The sequence below is a fragment of the Mustela nigripes genome, chromosome 12 (genome assembly GCF_022355385.1).
Source record: "Mustela nigripes isolate SB6536 chromosome 12, MUSNIG.SB6536, whole genome shotgun sequence".
NCBI classification, from domain to species: Eukaryota; Metazoa; Chordata; class Mammalia; order Carnivora; family Mustelidae; genus Mustela; species Mustela nigripes.
Genome location: NC_081568.1, coordinates 25,051,082 through 25,070,048, shown reverse-complemented (window position 1 = coordinate 25,070,048; position 18,967 = coordinate 25,051,082). Strand labels below are relative to the sequence as shown.

Genomic DNA, 18,967 nt, shown 5'->3' with positions numbered 1-18,967 from the left:
TCTTAAGAGAGCAAGAATCTGACTGTATCAGCACGATCTCCATTTACAGTCTCAAAAGACACATACATCTCAAGGATTTCTGTTACTTTCAAGGCTGAGTGAAGCTCATAAACAAATAAGATAGATTTCCTAAGGTATACGGTGCACAAATGAGTCGTGCTGCCCCATTTTTCCCTCCCTGTGTAACTACCATCATTTTGGCTAGGGCAGAAAAAGTTTTCCTTTCAGTTTCATTTCTGAACTGACTACCTTCCTCCAGTCTTAATATACCTGCTTTATATTGCAGTGTGTGGATCCCAGATTTAAACTCCCAGAGGACATATAAAACTAAATTATTAGGGGTGATATTTATAAGAGGGAAATTCGTAATGGGGGGCAGGGCTTAAAGGCATCTTGGACTGCGGTAATGGAAAGAATACACAAAGACAGGAACCAACATGCATGAAGTTGTAGTTGCCTCACGACTTCGAGGGTGTTATTTTCACAAAAGAAATTAATGAGAAGGCAAATAAATTGTATTACGTGCTCTAATGGACCACATTCTATTTTCACTGAAATTTGAAGGACTTTTTCAAAGTTAGAAGGCGATAACAGCGTTGACTGCATGCTAAGATTCGTAAATTATAACCCTATGCTACTGTGCTAATGTGTGTACACTGTAAAAACCCGAAACAACCTAAAAATGAAATAAAATCTATACACGTTCTACTACTTTCCGCCTATGCTCCACAGGATGGTCTGGCATTCCCCACTGGCTGTGTACACCCCACGGTGGAGACCGCTGTGCAGAGAGGGTAGACACAGTATTTGCTTTTTTTAATGCAAATCACTTGAGCTGTTTACTTCCTTGAGAAGTGCAAACTGCTTGTTGGGAAATGCAGCCAAGAGCCAGGTAACGAGTTGGAACAGGCCCCAGAAAATGCACCGCGGGGACTCAGCCTAATGCAGACTTCAGCCGTTTTCTGGGCAATTTATCTAGGCCCAATCATTACTCTTATCTTCCTTCCCCCCACCCGTTTAAATAATCAGTTCATCTCCTTAAGCATGAAACCAAACCAAACGCAAAACCACCCCCAAATTTAAATCTCCTTTCCCTAGACCAGCAATAATTGCAGCCTTGTCTCATCTTGTCCTGGCAATTCTGCACCTCGCACTGGCCTTTGTGCAGCCTCTAAACACGTGGCCCGAGCCAGCTGACGTCTGGCTTAGGGAGCATCTGAGCGGGCGGAGACCTGTGTGGGCAAGTGTCGGACTCTGGTGGGGAAAGAGAGGGTAGTTCACTCTCTGCGACCGTGGAATGAAAACGTACAACTCCGCGACCTGTGGATCAGTATATGTGTCGCTGCCTGCTTCGGGCTGTGCTGGGAACACGTGGTGTGTGCGCCAGGACCTGGTGTCTCCAAGTCTGCAAAGGCAACGAGAAACACTACGAGATGCGCGCAAGTCTCTGCTCGCGGAGGATCCAGAGTGGGCTGGGGAAGTCTGTGTTTCCAGGTTTCCCATAGCACCTCAAACGCATGGCCTTACTCCCTCATCCCAAACTATGGAAAGGAGGGAGCCTGTTGGGGGCCTAAACCTTCCCCTTGTCCCGAAGCCACGGGCCCACAGGGGGTTCACGCAGCCCCCAGCCGGGAGACTCAGGAGCCCTGCCACCTTGCAGCCGGCTCTGAACACGGCCACGTGGCCAACAAAGGCTGTATCCGAACCTGCCGCTTCCGACAGCAGTCACCTGCTCCCCCAAGTTTGCTTTTCAAAATCTGGGTGGGCACCAGAATCACTGGGAAGCTTCTGAAGACGAACTCCTGGACCCTACCCCACTCCAGCCAGGACCCCAGCGATCTGAGGACCAGCTGAGACCACGCCCTCCCCGTGCACTGGGGACATGGAGTGCGGGGCTTTCCCCGCACACTGACGCGTCTGAAACACACACCCATTCCCCTGGCATATTTGAGACGGGCTGTGAACGCCTCCCTGAGGACATTCACCTTTTCTTTCCCGGCTCTTTTGCTTTTCCCTCGTAGCTTCCTTGAGCCATCAACATGACTGGTCTGGGGGGATGAGCAGAGTTAAGCAGGCTTCTCTCTCACCACACATTTTAGCTTATAAAAGACACAGTTTGGACCAGCTGATCTCCACGGTTCCCTGTAGCTCAGACACCTCGCAGTTCTGTTCATCAGAATCCCCAACTCTGAGACTCTCCCGTTCCACGCTCTTTTCCCTGATACAGTCCACGCACTCCTTCGCCAACTCCCCTGGGATGTTTAACCTTTTGTAGTTACTGTTGATTTGCTTAAAAAAAAAAAAAAAATCACATCCTAAATTCCATCTCTGGCCTGCAGCTTTCAAACCTTAACTGAACAAAAAGTAAAGAGATCTACTCATTTGTTAATGAGGTGCTACCACGAATGTCCCATTTTTAGGGAAGCCATGCTGTGTTTTCCCCAATGCTATACATAGAAAAATGATTTCTCTATCATCGATATTCCCATGCCAGGTGGAAAATCCAGAAGGAAGAGGCAGATAAGGCTTCCTAGCTTGCAGGCACAAACAATAAGCGCCATGCCCGTTTTAAACTCATGACGTGCTGGTGAAGGTGGACAAGTCAGTGGGAGATGACCAAACATGACGAGGGGGGACGTCCACTGTCCACCTGTCCTAACACCCTTCCATCCCGTACATATGTGCACACTGAGAGCCAGCAGTGAAGCCCTGGGGTACATGAGGAAGCAAACTTGACATGGTCCCTGTCCACTTGGGTCTTACATTAAGCAAGTCAGTGCATGCGTCATTATAATCTGTGTTAAGGACCTGTTATAGGCTGGGGGTCCAGGCATGAAGGATAAGTGTATCTGGGAAGACTTCTAAGGAGAAGTGAGTTCTGACGTTAGACGAGGAATAAGAGGAAGCCCAGAAAGAAGGGAAGGTCATGTCTGACCCAGGGGAGTGAGCCATCTCGAAGCAGTTGCTCAGAGACAGCCTGAGGTGAGCAGCCCAGACCCCTGTGCCCGTGTGAGCAGACTGTCTTAACAGCCTCTCCTCAAGGCTTTAGGGAAAGAACATCTGCTCCCCTTGCAAAAAGGGCAGGGCACCCTGTTGTCAGTCTCTGTGCATTAATAGTTTTATTCTGTGAAGATCCGATTTCCAGTCAGATATGGGGTCTCCCCATTTTATTTATTTATTATTATTTTTAAAGATTTTAATTTATTTATTTGACAGAGAGAGATCACAAGTAGGCAGAGCAGCAGGCAGAGACAGAGGGGAAGCAGGCTCTCTGCTGAGCAGAGAGCCCAATGCGGGGCTCGATCCCAGGACCCTGAGATCATGACCTGAGCTGAAGGCAGAGGCTTTAACCCACTGAGCCACCCAGGCGCCCCTGGGGTCTCCCCATTTTAATACTAATTGCAAGTTTACATAGTTGGTGCTCACGGTTCCTTGCATAAGGCTCTCTTCTCGGCATTACCAGGAAAAAACCTAGCTTAGGCACAAAACAAGAGACCGTTTCCCACCTAGGGCAGCTCGACTCAACCAGAAATGGTACTTCTAGACACCGCAGTACAAGTTCTCGGTGCCTGGATGCTCAGGAAACTAAGGGCTGACACTTTATCCGTTATTCAATCCAAACAAAGCACAAGAGCTCCTGTCCTTTCTTTCCATATATAGATTAATACCTACCCGCAAAGGTACCAATGCTTCCAGAAGACTGGAATTCAGGTTCTCCCACCTCCTGACTACCCCACCGACACAGAATCAAAGGCCAATTTCACTCACAGAATTGTAAGATCCTGTGGGGCTCTTCTCGCCTTCTGAAAGGTGAAGTCCTTTATTTTCTTCTTAAACCCTCCTCAGCCAAAAGTTCTCTAAGATTTCCCCGAACTGGTGATTCCAAAAATGTTAGAACTGATTCCCTTGATGTCAGAGGAAGCCGGATACAGGCCCGCTGATTGATGTGCTAAACGAACTCTTCCCAGCTGAGCCTTGACAATCGCAGGTTTGGCAAGACAATCGTTACTTCTGGTTTTGTTTTTGTTGAAATAGAAAGAGGCTCCCAACTCCTTAAGAGGTATCCCCCAGTCCATGCCCTGTTCTAGCAAAACTTTTCTTCCCTCTCTTTGTTTTAAAAGAGAGGAGCCACTTTCTCAGAGGCTAGACCTGAGAAAGGACACATATGTTTTGGAATAGCCAATAACACAGTTGCCACCCCTTTTACTGGAGGGCCCTGACGTTCTCAGATGTCAGCCTGGGTCCAGATCACCTAGAAAGCTTGTTCAACTGCATTGCTGGCGGCCAGCCTCAGGGTTCTGACTCAGCAGGTCAAGGGTGGGACCTGAGGATCTGTGGTTCTAACAGATTTCCAGGTGATGCTGCGGCAGCTGCTCCGGGGACCATACTTTGAGAACCACTGCTCCGGGGACAGCTTTATGATCAAGAAATATGTCCTGAGGAGTGCCTGCCTGGGTGGCTCAGTCAGTTAAATGTCCAACTCTTGATTTTGGCTCAGGTGATGACCTCAGGGTCAGGAGATCGAGCCCTATGTTGGGTTCTCCCTCCCTCTGCCCCTTTCCCCTGCTCATATGCACGCTCTCTCTTTGTCCCTACTAAAAGAGAAATATGTACTGAGTAAGTACTGAATACAGGGTACTCCAATGGATACTGGGAGCCCAAAGAGATATACCTGACTTCAAAAGTTTACAAAGTTGGGGCACTTGGGTGGCTCAGTGGGTTAAGCTTCTGCCTTTGGCTCAGGTCATGATCCCAGGGTCCTGGGATTGAGCCCCACATCGGGCTCTGTGCTCAGCAGGGAGCCTGCTTCCTCCTCTCTCTCTTTTTGCCTGCCTCTCTGCCTACTTGTGATCTCTGTCTGTCAAATAAATAAATAAAATCTTCAAAAAGAAAAGTTTACAAAGTTCAAGTATTTTCTTTCTTCCCTAAAGAGATAAGCAGCCACAAGTAAAGAGACAACAGCACCTGCTAAATGCTCAGGGAGCAGTGATCAGCAGATTCAGCACAGAGAGAGATGCTGATAGATGTTTTGAGTAGAGGGCAGCCTTGGAGATAACTCTGAACTTGATCTGGTCCTTGAGAGGAAGGTTAGCACTTAGATAACCAGTGATGAGACACACGCGTAATGCCTCAAAGCAAAGCATCTCAGTTCCTTTCAACATTGATTCGCCTTTATACAGGGAGGTTGGCAGCGATGAGACACACGTGTAATGCTGCATCTTGGTTCCAAGTGCGCAAAACTTGCACCTGAGTTGAGACTCCCTCAACTGGGCACGAGGACCAGAAGGGAATTACTCTTCCTGATTCTCCCTCCAGCAGCAAGGCCAGATTTTGCAGCACTGCGATGCCCCACAGTGTGATAGCCTCAATGAGGGAAGAGGCAGGGGCAGGGGCGAATTCCTCTGAAGAGCAGACGGGGAAGGGCGCAGGCAAGGGCATGTGTTGGGGGCAAGAGGAGTAAAGAACCAAGAGTCAGAGGCTCGTGGACCCAGGCTTGTACTTCAAGGACATAAGAGGACCAGGAGAGCACCAAGGGACAGATAAGAAGTGGTCAAGGAATGACCAGAGATCACAGGAGAATCCTTCCTCTTGTCAACCTCCTATTAGATCCCAGACCTGCCACCATTCTAGGGTGACAGAGATGCTTAAGGCATCATGGTCTTTGCCCTTGAAATGTTCCTGTCTAATAATGAGGAAGACAGAAGAACAGAAAGATCAGTTATGAAGGCAAGAGGGTAAGCACTCTGGAAGAAATTTTCATAATGTCATGCAAGTGCAGAGCAGAGACCAAAGAACTTTGGGGGGCTCAGGGAAAGATTTGCTTATGCGGAGAAGCAACATTTGGGCTGGGCTGAGGAATCTCTTCCAAGTGCAAAGAGGAGGTTCAAAGGCACAAAGTAGTGGAGAGTTCTGGAACACTGGGGAATGTGGAGCTCACGTGCTAGGGGAGGACTGTGTGTGTGTGTGTGTGTATGGCTGCCGGGAGTATGTCCAGACGTCAGCCCAGGCAGGCAGGAGCTGACGTATTCCACGTTAAGGAGGTGGGATTTTAACCTCAGTGTGATTGATAGTCCCTGAATAATTTTATACCATTAAGCCACATGGTCAGATCCTAATTTACAAATTGTCATTGCAGAGCAGAAGACAGTGGGGAAGACAGACTTGAGAAGGAATGGCCAGTCCCATGGACCAGGACGGCAGCCGGCATGGCGGAGGCGGCAGCCTTCCACACTGGATGTGGAGGGGTGAGTGATGGATGGTGGAGAGGGAGCCCTGTCACTGAAGCCAGACCCCTCCGAGATGGATGACAATTATGCAAATGACCATAGCAGTTCACTGTCCCGCTCCCATTCCCTTTTCCCTGCCTCTACTCCTCAAATTTGATATCCACCACGTGGTTTCATTCCCAGCACCGCTGGACCGTTTTGGAAGGAAAATCTCCTTGCTGTCCATCGTAGCCATGAAAAGTAAATCCTAAGGGTGTTCATCACACAACCTCAGCATTTGTGTTACATTCGCTCAGCCAAGTGCTTGGAGCTCACCGTGCCTTACAGGTGCAAAACCAGTCAACGCTGAGTGCAGTCTGACAGCAGGTCTAATCATTATCACCTGTGAAATAAAAGGCTTTTGAACTTGATTAAGCAGCACCAGGTTTCTTTCATTTAAATAGCGCATTCGTATTTAAAAAATGATGAAAACAGAGGTGCTGGATTATAAACATAGAACGGGAAAAGATAATTTTTCTCCCCACAGTGGTTCAGTACGTTTGTAAGGCACTGCAGGGCAGACCCTGGGCACACCTTGAAATCCAGGAAGTACTTTGCATCAGCTGCCCTCCAGCCTGCAGGGCTCTGTCTTGTCCTCCTCCGTTCTCCTGGCTGAAGCCAGAGCTCAAGAGGATGGTGACACGTGACTGGTGTTGCGGCATTACTGGGGAGCCAGGGAGAAACCCAGGTGTCCCCCCTCGGGGAGTGCTTTGCGGAGAAGCAGAGCAGAAGGCCAAGTGTGCGAGGTGGTGTTGAGGCTCCGAGAAGGGAGAACTGTCAAGGCAGGATCAGTGTGGGTTTCACACGGATAATGGATTTGGGATTTGTCTATGAAAGCCCCAGGTGACATGACGGAGGTCTCCTAACGGACGGCACTGAAACACTGACTTGTGGAGAGTTAGTGCTGGGTTTCCCAAATAAATTATGTTCTCACATAACGCACTGATATGCGTTTGGCAGAACTACAATAAACATACAAAACAATATGATTAATCGGTAAACCTTTTTTTTTAAGATAATGTTATTGGTGATGATGGGAACTGGCCACCACTAGATCACTAAATTAGTAATAAATAACCTCTCTGGAGAAAACCTTTGACTATGCAATTCTGCTTAAGCTATTTAAGAAAATAGGAAAATAAAAAAATGTGCACAGAGGTATATGGGCGAAGCTATTCTGTATAGCATTCTTTATAACTTTGAAAAAATCAAATACACCTGTGATTGATGAAAACAGAATTTCTGGTAGAAAACTGGTGAAATAAGCTATGGCACTTCTATGTTGTGGAATATTAGCCATTATAAATCATGCTTCAGAAGCCCCTTTAATGACATGGGGGAAATGTTTATGATTATATCACTGAGATCCTACCAAGTTTCAGAAGTTAATATAAGATCAATTAAAAATACACATGGGCTGTGGCATCCAGGGGGTGCAGTTGGTTAAGTCCGACTCTTGGTTTTGGCTCGGGTTGTGATTTTGGGGTTGTGGGATCGAACCCTGTGTTGATGCTTCTGCTTAAGACTCCCTCTCTCCCTCTGCCCCTACCCAGTAGTCCCCTCACCCCCCATATGCACACATGTTCGTTCTTTCTCCCCCACAAATAAATCTTAAAAAAAAATATATATATATATATATATATATATATATATATATATTTATTTATGTGGTTATCTACAGATTTAATGCAATCCCTATCAAAATATCAACAGCATTTTTCACAGAACTAGAACAACCCAAAAAATAGCATGGAGCCACAGAAGACTCCAGAGAGCCAAAGCAATCTTGAAAAAGGAGTAAAAAGCAGGAGGGATCAACAATCCCAGATTTCAAGATATACTACAAAGCTGTAATGATCAAAATAGTATGGTACTGGCACAAAACCAGACACCTAGATCAATGGAACAGAACAGAAAATCCAGAAACAAAGCCATGACTATATGGTCAATTAATTAATGACAAAGGAGGCCAGAATATGTAATGGGGGAAAGAGAGTCTCTTCAACAAATGGTGTTGGAAAAACTGGACAGCAATATGCAAAAAAATGAAGCTGGACCACTTTCCTACACCACACACGCGCGCGCACACACACACACACACACGTGCATGCACATGCGCACATGCACGCACACACACGCACACACACACACAAATTTGTGGCTAAAGACCTAAATGTAAGACCTGCAATCCTAAAAAAATCTGAAAGAGAACACAGGCAGTAATTTCTCTGACATCCGTCATAGCAGCATTTTTCTAGATGTATCTCCCAAGGCAAGGGAAAAGCCAAAATGAACTACCGGGACTTCATCAAAATAAAGTTCTGCACAACAAAGGAAACAGCCAACAAAACTAAAACACGAGCTACTGAATGGGAGAAGATATCTGCAGATGACACTCAAGCTGCTTTCATAATCTATTGTTAACAATGCTACAATAAACATAATGCATATTTTTTTTTGAATTAGTGTTTTTTGTATTCTTTGGGTAAATACCCAGTAGTGGAATTACTGGATTATATGGTAGTTCTATTTTTAACGTTTTTCCAGAGTGGCTGCGCCCATTTGCATTCTCACCAATAGTGCGTGAGGCTTCCCCTTTCTCCACAAGCGCCCCAACACTTGTTTCTTGTGTTGTTTCGACCTCAGCCATTCTGACAGGTTGAGGTGATAATTCATTGTGGTTTTGATGTCCATTTCCCTGATGATGATGATGTTGAGCATCTTTTCAAATGTCTCTTGGCCATCTGCAGGTCTTCTTTGGAGAAATGTCTGTTCATGTCTTCTGCCCATTTTAAAAATTAGATTATTTATGGTTTTGGTGTTGAGTTGTGTAAGTTCATTATATATGGACACTAACCCTTTATTGGATAAGTCATCTGCAAAGAGGTAGTGGGGAGAAGACACTGGGTACTCTGGTCCATTCAAGGCTTATTCAAGGACCATCTCCTGCCTAAAGGGGCTAGAATGTTGATAGGAACCCAAAGGCCCTTTGAGGCTGCCATGCTGCGGTCAGTTGTGGACCTTGGAGTAACCATAATTCTTATGGTGGATAAATCCAGTCAGATTTGGGTGTCATTTTCATTAGCATTCAATGAACACTTATTCTGCTGTTTGTTTTTAAATTCATTTCATTATTTATAACTCAGTACCAGATGTAGTGGGTAAACTCTAGAGATTCATTGGGACCCCAGTCCAGTCATCATGTCACCTCATGGAGTTTAGAACTGGTTGGGAGAAACAGATCTTAATCAAATAATCACAAACCCAAGTGTGACAAGTGGTTCACAGGAGAGCCACCTACTCATGCTGAGGGCAAAGAGATTTAATATACATGGGTGTATTCAGGAGAAGTTTCTCTGAGGCAATGACATTATGAATAGGAATCATCAAAGATGATTCAGATTCAATTCCTATTCAAAGATGAATAGGAGTAATCTTATTCAGGCAGAAGATTCCAGAAAGAAAGAGAGAGAGAGAATAGCATTTGCAAAGGTCCTGTGGCAGAAAAGCATGGAGTCCTTCTAGAGGGACCGCAGGAAGGGTGGTGTGGTGGTTGCTTAGGAGTAATAATGAGCTCAGTGAGAAATAAGTTTTGAGAAGTAAGCAGGAGTCAGAGAAGCAGTCTAGGCCACGAAAATTAGTTTGGTCTCTGCCCTTATTAAACATAAAAATTAAGGGCAGCCACAGAATGGTGTCAAAATACAAAGAGATGGGAATAATGCCACGGTTGTTTTTTAAACTGTTCACCTTAACCTCCTTCATTCAGTTCTGATTTATTTACCTTATAGGTTACTGTTCTGAGAAAGTTCTCTTTGGAAGGAAAAGCAGCTAGAAAAATGTTTCAGATCAACAATGGGCTTATACAGTGCCTGTGGGCAAATTACAAAAAGGTATCTCTTCTTTGTGAGGCTTTCCCTCCTTGACTGGAAAATTATCCCAATATATTGAATTTGTTAGAACAAAACTCTTTATTGCCATCTTTCAGAAAATTGTCCTAATGAACAGAAAAGCCTAGGATGTTTACGAAGCGAATGGTGCTGCTTCGAGGTAACACACGTGCAGCCCACAGCCGCACAGCCATGCTCGGTGGCCCTGGATGTCCGGGGAATCGAAAAGAAAGGAGAAAAGCAAATTTTCTTCCTTAAAATAAAATGGCATGTTATTATGCCATTTTACGGCATATTACATATGCCATACAATTACATATTATGTAAATGTAACAAAACATGCATTTTTTGGTCTTCTGAGACCTAATTATAACCACAGTGAATTTTCCGATGCTCACCCGTGCTGCCCGGGTTTAGCGCTGGTGGGAAAGAATAAGGGGCTCCCATGGCAGAAGGGAGTCCCCACCCCATGGCTGGTTGGGTGGGGGGAATAAGAGCTAACAAGAGCTGACGCTAAAAATGCCACATCGGTTAGATCTGGGATCCGGAGAGGAAACAAGGAGCCACACTGCAACCTCAGTTTGCCAAAAGCCGTCCGGACCCCGCGTGCCCGGCGCAGCGGACCACGGGGGTGTGAACGCACAGGCGGTGAAAGAAGAGCCTGGCGAGCGTCCTGGTTTCCTTCAAACCGTAAGACACAGCCACACCTCTGTGCCTGAACGAGCTTTGTGCTTTTGGAACCTTCCACTCTCGACCACAATCTCTCCCTCTAAGTTTAAATTCACAACCAATCGTTTTCAAACACTACATCAAAAAGTAGCAATAAAATCCTCCTGTATATATGAATGACTAAGTGTCCTAAAATTGATACATGCAGTGAACTTAATACACAGTTGTTCGCTCATCTCATTTCCAGTTTCAGCGTTTTTTTCTTAAATGGAAATCGTTACCCTCACAGGTTTGTCTGGGAAGATCCTGATTAAAAAAATAATAATAATAAATAAAATAAAAAGAACGCCCTGTGGCGTTCCCATGCCGGTCTCTATCCTACTGTCTTAAGCTATTATTTCTGATCCTGCCGTCACCATCTTTGGGGAAACATCGTTCCAGCACAGCAGCTGGGGAAACCAGAGACACTTACTGCTCCCCGGACAGAAGACGAGCTGGGTCCTTCGTCTTCTTCCCCGTTTGGCTCCTGGTCTTCGTTGTCGGTCCAAGAGGACACGTCCTCTACTGAGCTGGTCAGATCAGGCAAACTCTTAGACGTTAACCTCAGGATGTCCTCAGCAGAGTTCTCCTAAGGGGACACAATTAAAGAGTCGTGAATTACCCTGTGGCACCAAATAGTTCTGGGTCAAAGAAAACCCAGCAAAGCCCACTGGGAGTGCTCGTGGGCTCTGAACCTACAGACCATAGGGGAACGTAGGTTCCACATTTCTAGGCTGGTGAGGTTACTTTATATGTCAGGGCTGGAGACCCAATTTAAACCCTAACCAAATTTTTTTTTTCCCTGAAAAATCTGTGTTTCTTAGATATTTCTGCAGGCATTCCAAATTCCCTGAACTTTAGGTCCTTTGATATCCTCTTCTGCCTTGCGTTCAGGGTAGTTTAAGCACCTCATGTACAGGCCACCATCTTAGAGCTGCGGCCTCTGCCCAGTGCTCCAAACACACCTCCCTCCAGTATCCCCTCCAACCCACACCTTCCAGTCCAGCCATACTGACCTTCCAACACGCCAGGCTCTCCCCTGCCCAGATTCCTTGTCTACCAGCAGCTCCCTCTGCCCAGTGAGCTCAGCTTCCTGGCTCAGCACTCTCTCCTGGAACCCCTCCTGGACCATCTCAAGAGGCATCCGGTTCGCCTCTCCCTTCTTCTTGAATGTCCTTTACTGTTTCTTTCGTCACCTGGCACGTACGTCTGAATATACCTCTCTCTCCTGGTTATCTGAGTGTTCCTCAAACTGAATGTCATTTCTACTCTTCGTCGTGTCCCCAGGCCCAGCCCAGAGCCCTGATATCCATGCGCTCCCCCCCCCTCACGGCTCATCTCACTAGCATACACTCACTGGAAAGAAATTAGACTGTTGATTGAATCACGCCAGTGGAGACTGATAACGAACGTCTCTTCAAAGAAAGAAGCCCTTGAACAATTTTTAAAGGTCAACAAAATACATGGAATCGACTTCATTAAGATTAGGCTATAAAGAGGCCTCCACCAACAGCCCTTCTTCCTTCCTACACACAGACAAGGCCGCAGGGGTTGGTGGGAGGCAGGCGAGGTCACTGGGGCCACGTGACAATCCTCACCCGCAGAGGTGGCCCACTCGGCCACCAGGAACTCTCTGGGGGAAACAGCACAGCCCAGGAGGCCAGGGACCAGGGCTGGGGCTGATCTGAGGCCAGAAAAGAAGAGAAATGTATCCTCCCTTCTCCCACACCAGTCATTTTTACAAGGAAGGAAGCCTGTGGAAAGCTTTGGTCGCCATATTCCCCCGGGGCTTGACAGAAAGGAGAAAAACAGAAGACACCCATTTTAAACAACGGGTGTTATTAAAGACCATTTGTGAGCAGGCGCCTGGTGACAGTGACGTTTGTTACTAGTGTGACACGCGTCCCATCTTGGAGGCACCCAAAGCTCCTTCATGTCAGGTCCGTAAGTGGCAATGCTCTAGTTAGATTCTACCTCAGGGAAGGAAAAAGCTATGAAGCAAAAAGTGAGTTCAGCCCTCTTCTGTGAGGTCAGCTCTACTAGACCATTAATGGAAACGAGTTTTTAAAAGACATGAAGGTCCCAGCTCGTGAGTAAATGGCATAACAGCCACAGGATAGAAGACTCCATGGTCATTAGAAATGGTGCCACAGAAAGGCACTTTCTGATGTGGAAAGATTCTTACAGCATGCTACTTAGTGGAAAAGCAGGTGAAGAACAGTATTATCATTTTATTAATGGACGTTAACAATTAGCCGGGTGTTGTAATATGTGATAACTGTTTCTCCAAGGGCTTCTTGCAACCAGCTGCCTTGTTCGGGCTTTTACGTTTCACTTCATCTCCCTGACATTCCATGAAGTAGTTACTGATTCTCACCGTCCGGGCAAGAAAACCGAGGTTTAAAAAAAATGCAACAACTTGTTCAAGACACACAGCTTTTAAAGGGCTGTGCTGGCTCTGATGTCCATGGGCATTTTGTCTTGTTGTGCTTGAGTCCGTTAAAAATAGAAAACATGCCTGGACAGACAGATCAGGTAATGGGTAGAACTACTGGTGGTGTTATGAAAATGTTATCTTCCTTTTCTTCTAGGGTTTCTACATAGACAAAATAAATGCATATTACTTGCTAATAAAATCTGAGAGTGCTAAAGAGAGAGAGAAATCTGTATGGATAGCATGTGCTCCCCGGGACAGCAAAGCACACTGGGAAATTCTGATTTCATTCACTTGACAAAACCTTTCTAAACTCTTATGCACAAACAAACAACCTATTTGTATGGAGACATGAGACAGCCTGTCCTGAAGACAGTCATCGTTATATTTTCAAAACAATATCCTAAAGTTTGGTGACAAAGTGACTACTTCCTACAATAATAATTTACATTTTTATTATTCTTTGTACTCAGCAAATCAAATGCTCTTTCCCCCCGGTTCCTCTCTTCAAATGTGAAGACAAAACAAAGACTCTGGATTGCGTGCTCTTGTTGGGTAACAAAGAGGCACGGATGCCAAGAGGTGTGGAAAGACTTTTCTCTCCAAGGTGGCTGAGCGTCTTAAAGGGTGGGGATTCAGTTTAGGAACAAACAGTGGGCAGCTGCTATAGCAACATATTGCCTAGCGGTGAACGGAGCCTATGGGAAGAAATGAAGGGTATCGCCTCTCTGCGGTCTGGTCATCGTTAGGCCTCAATGCATTTGATCAAGGGCAGTAGGTTGAGTGCATGTCCCTAAAGTCAAAGCCTCCAGCAGGAACACATTATCCTTCTCTAATGCCATTGGCTCCGTGTCCTTCATATCTTATTTGATAAGAGGCAGCTTTCCATACAGGGAAGAAGCATGAAACTTATGGGTCCACGATGAAACCTGTTTCTGTCCCCCACTGCTTGTGTGACCTCCAGGGAAATGAAATAACCACTTAGATGTTAATGTCATCTTTTGAATAAGAAGAACTAATACCTCTCTCATGGGGTTTCAAGAATTAAATGAGGTCAGAGGGAGAAAGCCCCTGTACCCTGTGGATACCTGATACATGTTAATGTCCATTCTTTGAGCCAGTGAGTGAGATCACAGATCAGGCATCATCCAGGAAACCAGCTTTCAAAACCCCCTTGTATGCTCCTTAATTATGCTTACCCATGAGTCGACTTTTTATTATTTAAATCTTAAGTAGCGCAATACTACAGTGCAATACTGGTTCTGGAGTGGAATGCAGTGATTCATCACTTACACACAACACCCAGGCCTCATCTTCACAAGTGTTCTTAATGCCCATCACCCCTCTAGCCCACCCCCGACCCATCTTCCTCAGTCAACCCTCAGTTGGTTCTCTATTGCTGAGTATTTTATGGCTTGTTTCCTCTCTCCTTTTTTCCTTTTCCTCCTTCCCATACGTTCATCTATTTTCTTCCTTAAGTTCCCCATGTGAATGAGATCATATGGTATTTGTCTCTCTTTAAAGGACTTATTTCACTTAGCATAATACATTCTAGCTCTATCCCTGTCGTTGCAAATGGCAAGATTTCATTCTTTCTGATAGCTGAGTAATACTCCATTGTGCGTGCGCACACACAGACACACAGACACACAGCCCACATTTTCTTTATCCATTCATCAGTCGATGAACATCTGGGCTCTGTCCATAGTTTGGCTATTGTTGATAACGCTGCTATAAACACTGGGGTGCATGTTCCCCTTCAAATCTGTATTTTTGGATCCTTTGGATAAATGCCTATTACTGCAATTGCTGGACTGTAGGTTAATTATGTTTTTAACATTTTGAGGAACCTCCATGTTGTTCTCCAGGGTGGCTACACCAGTTTGCATTCCCACCAACAGTATAAGAAAAGTTTCCCTTTCTCCACATCCTCGTTGACATCTGTTGTTTCCTGTGTTGTTAATTTTAGCCATCCTGACAGGTGCGAGGTAATATCTCATCATGGTTTTGACTTGTATTTCCTTGACGATGAGTGATGTTGAGCATCTTTTCATGTGTCTGTTAGCTATCTGGATGTTTTCTTTGGAAAAGTGTCTAGTCATGTCTTCTGCCCATTTCTTAACCGAGTTGTTTGTCTTTATGGGTACTGAGTTTGAGAAGTTCTTTGTAGATTTTGGATACTAACCTTTTATGAGATATGTCATTTGCAAATATTTTCTCCCATTCTGTAGGCTACCTTTTAATAGTTGATTGTTTCCTTTGCTGTGCAGAAGATTTTTATCTCGATGAAGTCCCCATAGCTCATTTTGCTTTTGTTTTCCTTGCCTGTGGTGGCAAGTAAGAAATTGCTACTGCCGAGGCCAGAGAGGTTGCTGCCTGTGTTCTCCTCTGGGATTTTGATGGTTTCCTGTCTTAACATTAAGGTCTTTCATCCATTTTTTAAATTTATTTTTATGTACGGTATAAGCAAGTGATGAGTGGACTTTTTTTGTTTTTATTTTATGATTTCTTTGTGTTCATGTGTTTGCGGGGAACAGCTTGACCTAGAAAAGGTTTTCTCTTCCCCATTTTCTGAACTAGCAGGAGAAAGATGTCAGTATAGAAATAAAGTTTTGGTGGCCATGGTATGCTTGCGCAGGAACCCCCCCCCCCCACACACACACCCCATTCTTGAGCCATAGACTATGGGGAGGTGGGCTGTGCAAACACAGGCCTCAGTCTGTGTGAGTGTTTAAGACCCGATGGTGCTTTTCAAACCCCATCACCTCTGGCTGAAAGGGAACTTGCTTGTCCTTCCCTTGTAGCGTTTCCCTCTTATGGAATTCAACAGACTGAGAGGGAACGTCCCTGCTCTGCTCCCCTTCCTGTCCCTAGTGAGGAGACACCAGGGCGCCCCATGGTATCTCTGGGAGGGGAGGAGGGGGCCTGTGAGTGGAGATGGTCTCGACCCCTGCCTCCAGGGCCTCAGTGCCAACCCTTCCTCCCAAGTCTGTGCCAAGGCTCTGGGTTGCTGTTGGAAGCCCGAGAGTCCGGGTTAAGGGACTGGTGACAGGTGTAAAAGGAGGAAAACAGATTTTTCAGAGAGTTCAAAATATTCTAGTTATTAAATACTCCAAAACTAGGCAACACACCTTGTAATCTAAGAGAGAAAATATAGAAAAACCTGTGGATGTTAGGTTCAAAAAAATACTAGGAATAATGAGGAAAGAATGAGTCCTACTGGCAAGAGTGTGTTGCTGTGAAGGGTTAGGACTGGGGTGGCTTCCCATCACTGCTTCCATGCATGAGAACGAAGCCTCGTAGCTCCCTCGCACTAACTCCTGAGTCCTGTGGGCGCTTTCCTGGCTTATCAGCAGCAGAGGGGACCGTGGAGCAGAGGCAAGAGGGCTCAGGTCCTCTTCTTTCTGGTCACGTTGCTGTAGAAGCCTGCAGCCTTTATCCAGGGCACGGAGGCTGGTGACACCAGGGGACAAAGTGGAGGCTGGGGGCCCAGGACGTCGGCACCCTTTCCTCCTCCGGGACCTGGGAGAGGTGCCGCTCCCCACCTTTCCCGTATCCCTGCCGCCCAGTGGGCATCCATGTCTCCTCTTTGGCTTCTCCCTGGAAGAGGTGCTGCTCTCTCTCCCTTGCCCTTCGGTCCTCCCTACCACCCCCCGTCCCATTTCCTTAGTCCTATTACTGCTCTTCCATCTACTAAATAGTGCAGCTCAAGGCCGCTCACATGGGCTTGTCCTGCAGAATCACGGCCATTTAAATGGCTCCGGTACACTTGCAAGTAGGCGTGGAGTGAGTGTGTGTGGCACAAAGTGTGTGTGAGTGTGTGGGGGGAGGGCTCAAATCCAAATTCACCAGCAATTTTAATATTAAAAATATTAAAAACTAAAACCAAAAACAAACTACCTACCTTGCTGGCTACCACCAGCTGAACCATTCCAGTGGCGGCGCGGAGAATGGCCACCGCTTCCTCATGGGAGAGCCCCACCAGTAAGTGACCATTGATTACCAGCAGCTCATCTCCTAAGGACAGTCTGCCGTCCCTGAGGAAATGGAGACGGGGGAAAAAAAATCCCTTGTCAAGATATTCTGGACTTGAGAAGGGACATTCTCCTGGAGCTGGGGAGGGTCGAGAGGGCACAGTTAAAATCAGGCTAAGGAAAAAGCAGAGATGGCCAGCGACAATTTGGGCTGGGATGTTTCCTTTGGTCTGGCTGGGTCCCGCTGCCCACCTAGGGAAGCTCCATGATTTCACACCATCACCTGGCAGCGAGCAAGCTCTTAAGTCACTACCACTCCCTGCATCAACCTTAATGAAATGCCTCCCGTCCAAGGGGACACAATGACAGTGGAATTGAGACCCCGAGGTTTTTGGATAGTCTAGTCATTCCATCCATTCTCCATCCTAATGCCATCCTGCCCTCACAACTGAGTTGGCAGCTGAGTCACTGAGCTAAGCGCCCCAGACAAAGGTATCTTAGACTCAACAGAAAGCCTTCTCTAACCTGCTGTCCTCTCTCTTTCCAGGTGACATGGCCCTGGACAGATTTCCTCTGTGGCACCTGGCGCGCTACAGATGTGCATGTGCTTGCGGTCCCCCCGCTCCCAACATACACGCAGAGTTATAGGGCCTTGAGGATCGAGCCTCTCATGGCCATTTCCATCCTACAGCCTGGCTTCCTCAGGAGGATGAATACCAAATCGAACAGACTGACCAATTTACTGCTATTGCAGGTATCAGACCTGGTCTACAAATGTGTTCCTTTATTCCTCCAAAGTAAATTATAACTTAAAGCTTCCTTCCCACTGGGCTGGGGCTGCCTGCACTAGGCTGGGTCAAGGACGGGGGTGGCACACTTGCCAGGGCACCCTGCAGGTGTCCTCAATCACGATGGATCAACAGTCCAGCGGGTTCCCCTTGAACCTCCAATGGTCTAGTTTTCCATGATCCCAAAGGGGCCAAAGGTCTTTCATCTCCATTGCTAAATATGGGACAGGAAATCTGAGGGGGATGATCCCTAAGCCTAGGTTTCCACCATCCCCTCTGAAGGCTTTCCATCGACACCCAAGGTGCTGCTCGGGGACCTACGCCTGTCTGCAGTATTCCTAGATTCACGCAGCTTTCTCTCCAATGCGTCGACTCTTTCCACCTTGCTTTCTTTCAGCAAATCAACCGGCTTCTCTCCATCCTTTCCTCCCTCGTTCGTTTTCCTCTCAGTTCTCTAGGGCATGCATTATAATCTTTTCCATGAATTTAGGCTTTCACGAAGATAGGAGGCACCAGAGACTTCTGATAGCCTCTGACTTCTGTCCTTCAACAATCCCTAAAGCAGAAAAATGCTAAGAACCCTTTTAGTTGCTTGGACTGGGAAGAGAAGGGGAATAGGAAGCCGACAGAGAACCTCAAGGAGGCGTGTGGGTGGCCACCAAGAAAGAGAGGGATTCAGGACTAAAACAGAATGCAAAGTTCTGACCAGTGTTCTTGAATTTACTTAAGACCATCCCTAACCCCTTCCTTTTTCTTATTTCCCTTTTCAATTCCATTCGTCTCATCTCCTGTTATTAGCTAGAATGCCCCACATTTGAATTATATACTCTAGAAGCACAGAGACACATGCACACGACTCCAGGCTAAGGGTGAAGAGAAAATGGTGAAACCCACTAGAAGCAGCTCACAT

General features: G+C 46.3%; 1 protein-coding gene across 4 annotated transcripts in view; it reads right to left on the bottom strand.

The window, feature by feature from the left end:
• The window catches only part of PDZD2 (PDZ domain containing 2), a 348,893-nt gene that overhangs the window by 62,380 nt on the left and 267,546 nt on the right, over positions 1 to 18,967 (bottom strand). For all 4 annotated transcript variants that reach the window (XM_059416953.1, XM_059416952.1, XM_059416954.1 and 1 more), the window contains 2 exons: positions 17,200 to 17,332; positions 11,295 to 11,450 (listed from right to left, as the gene is read on the bottom strand). In XM_059416953.1, coding sequence (XP_059272936.1) covers positions 11,295 to 11,450; positions 17,200 to 17,332 — 289 coding nt within the window. The remainder of the gene's footprint in view (positions 1 to 11,294; positions 11,451 to 17,199; positions 17,333 to 18,967) is intronic.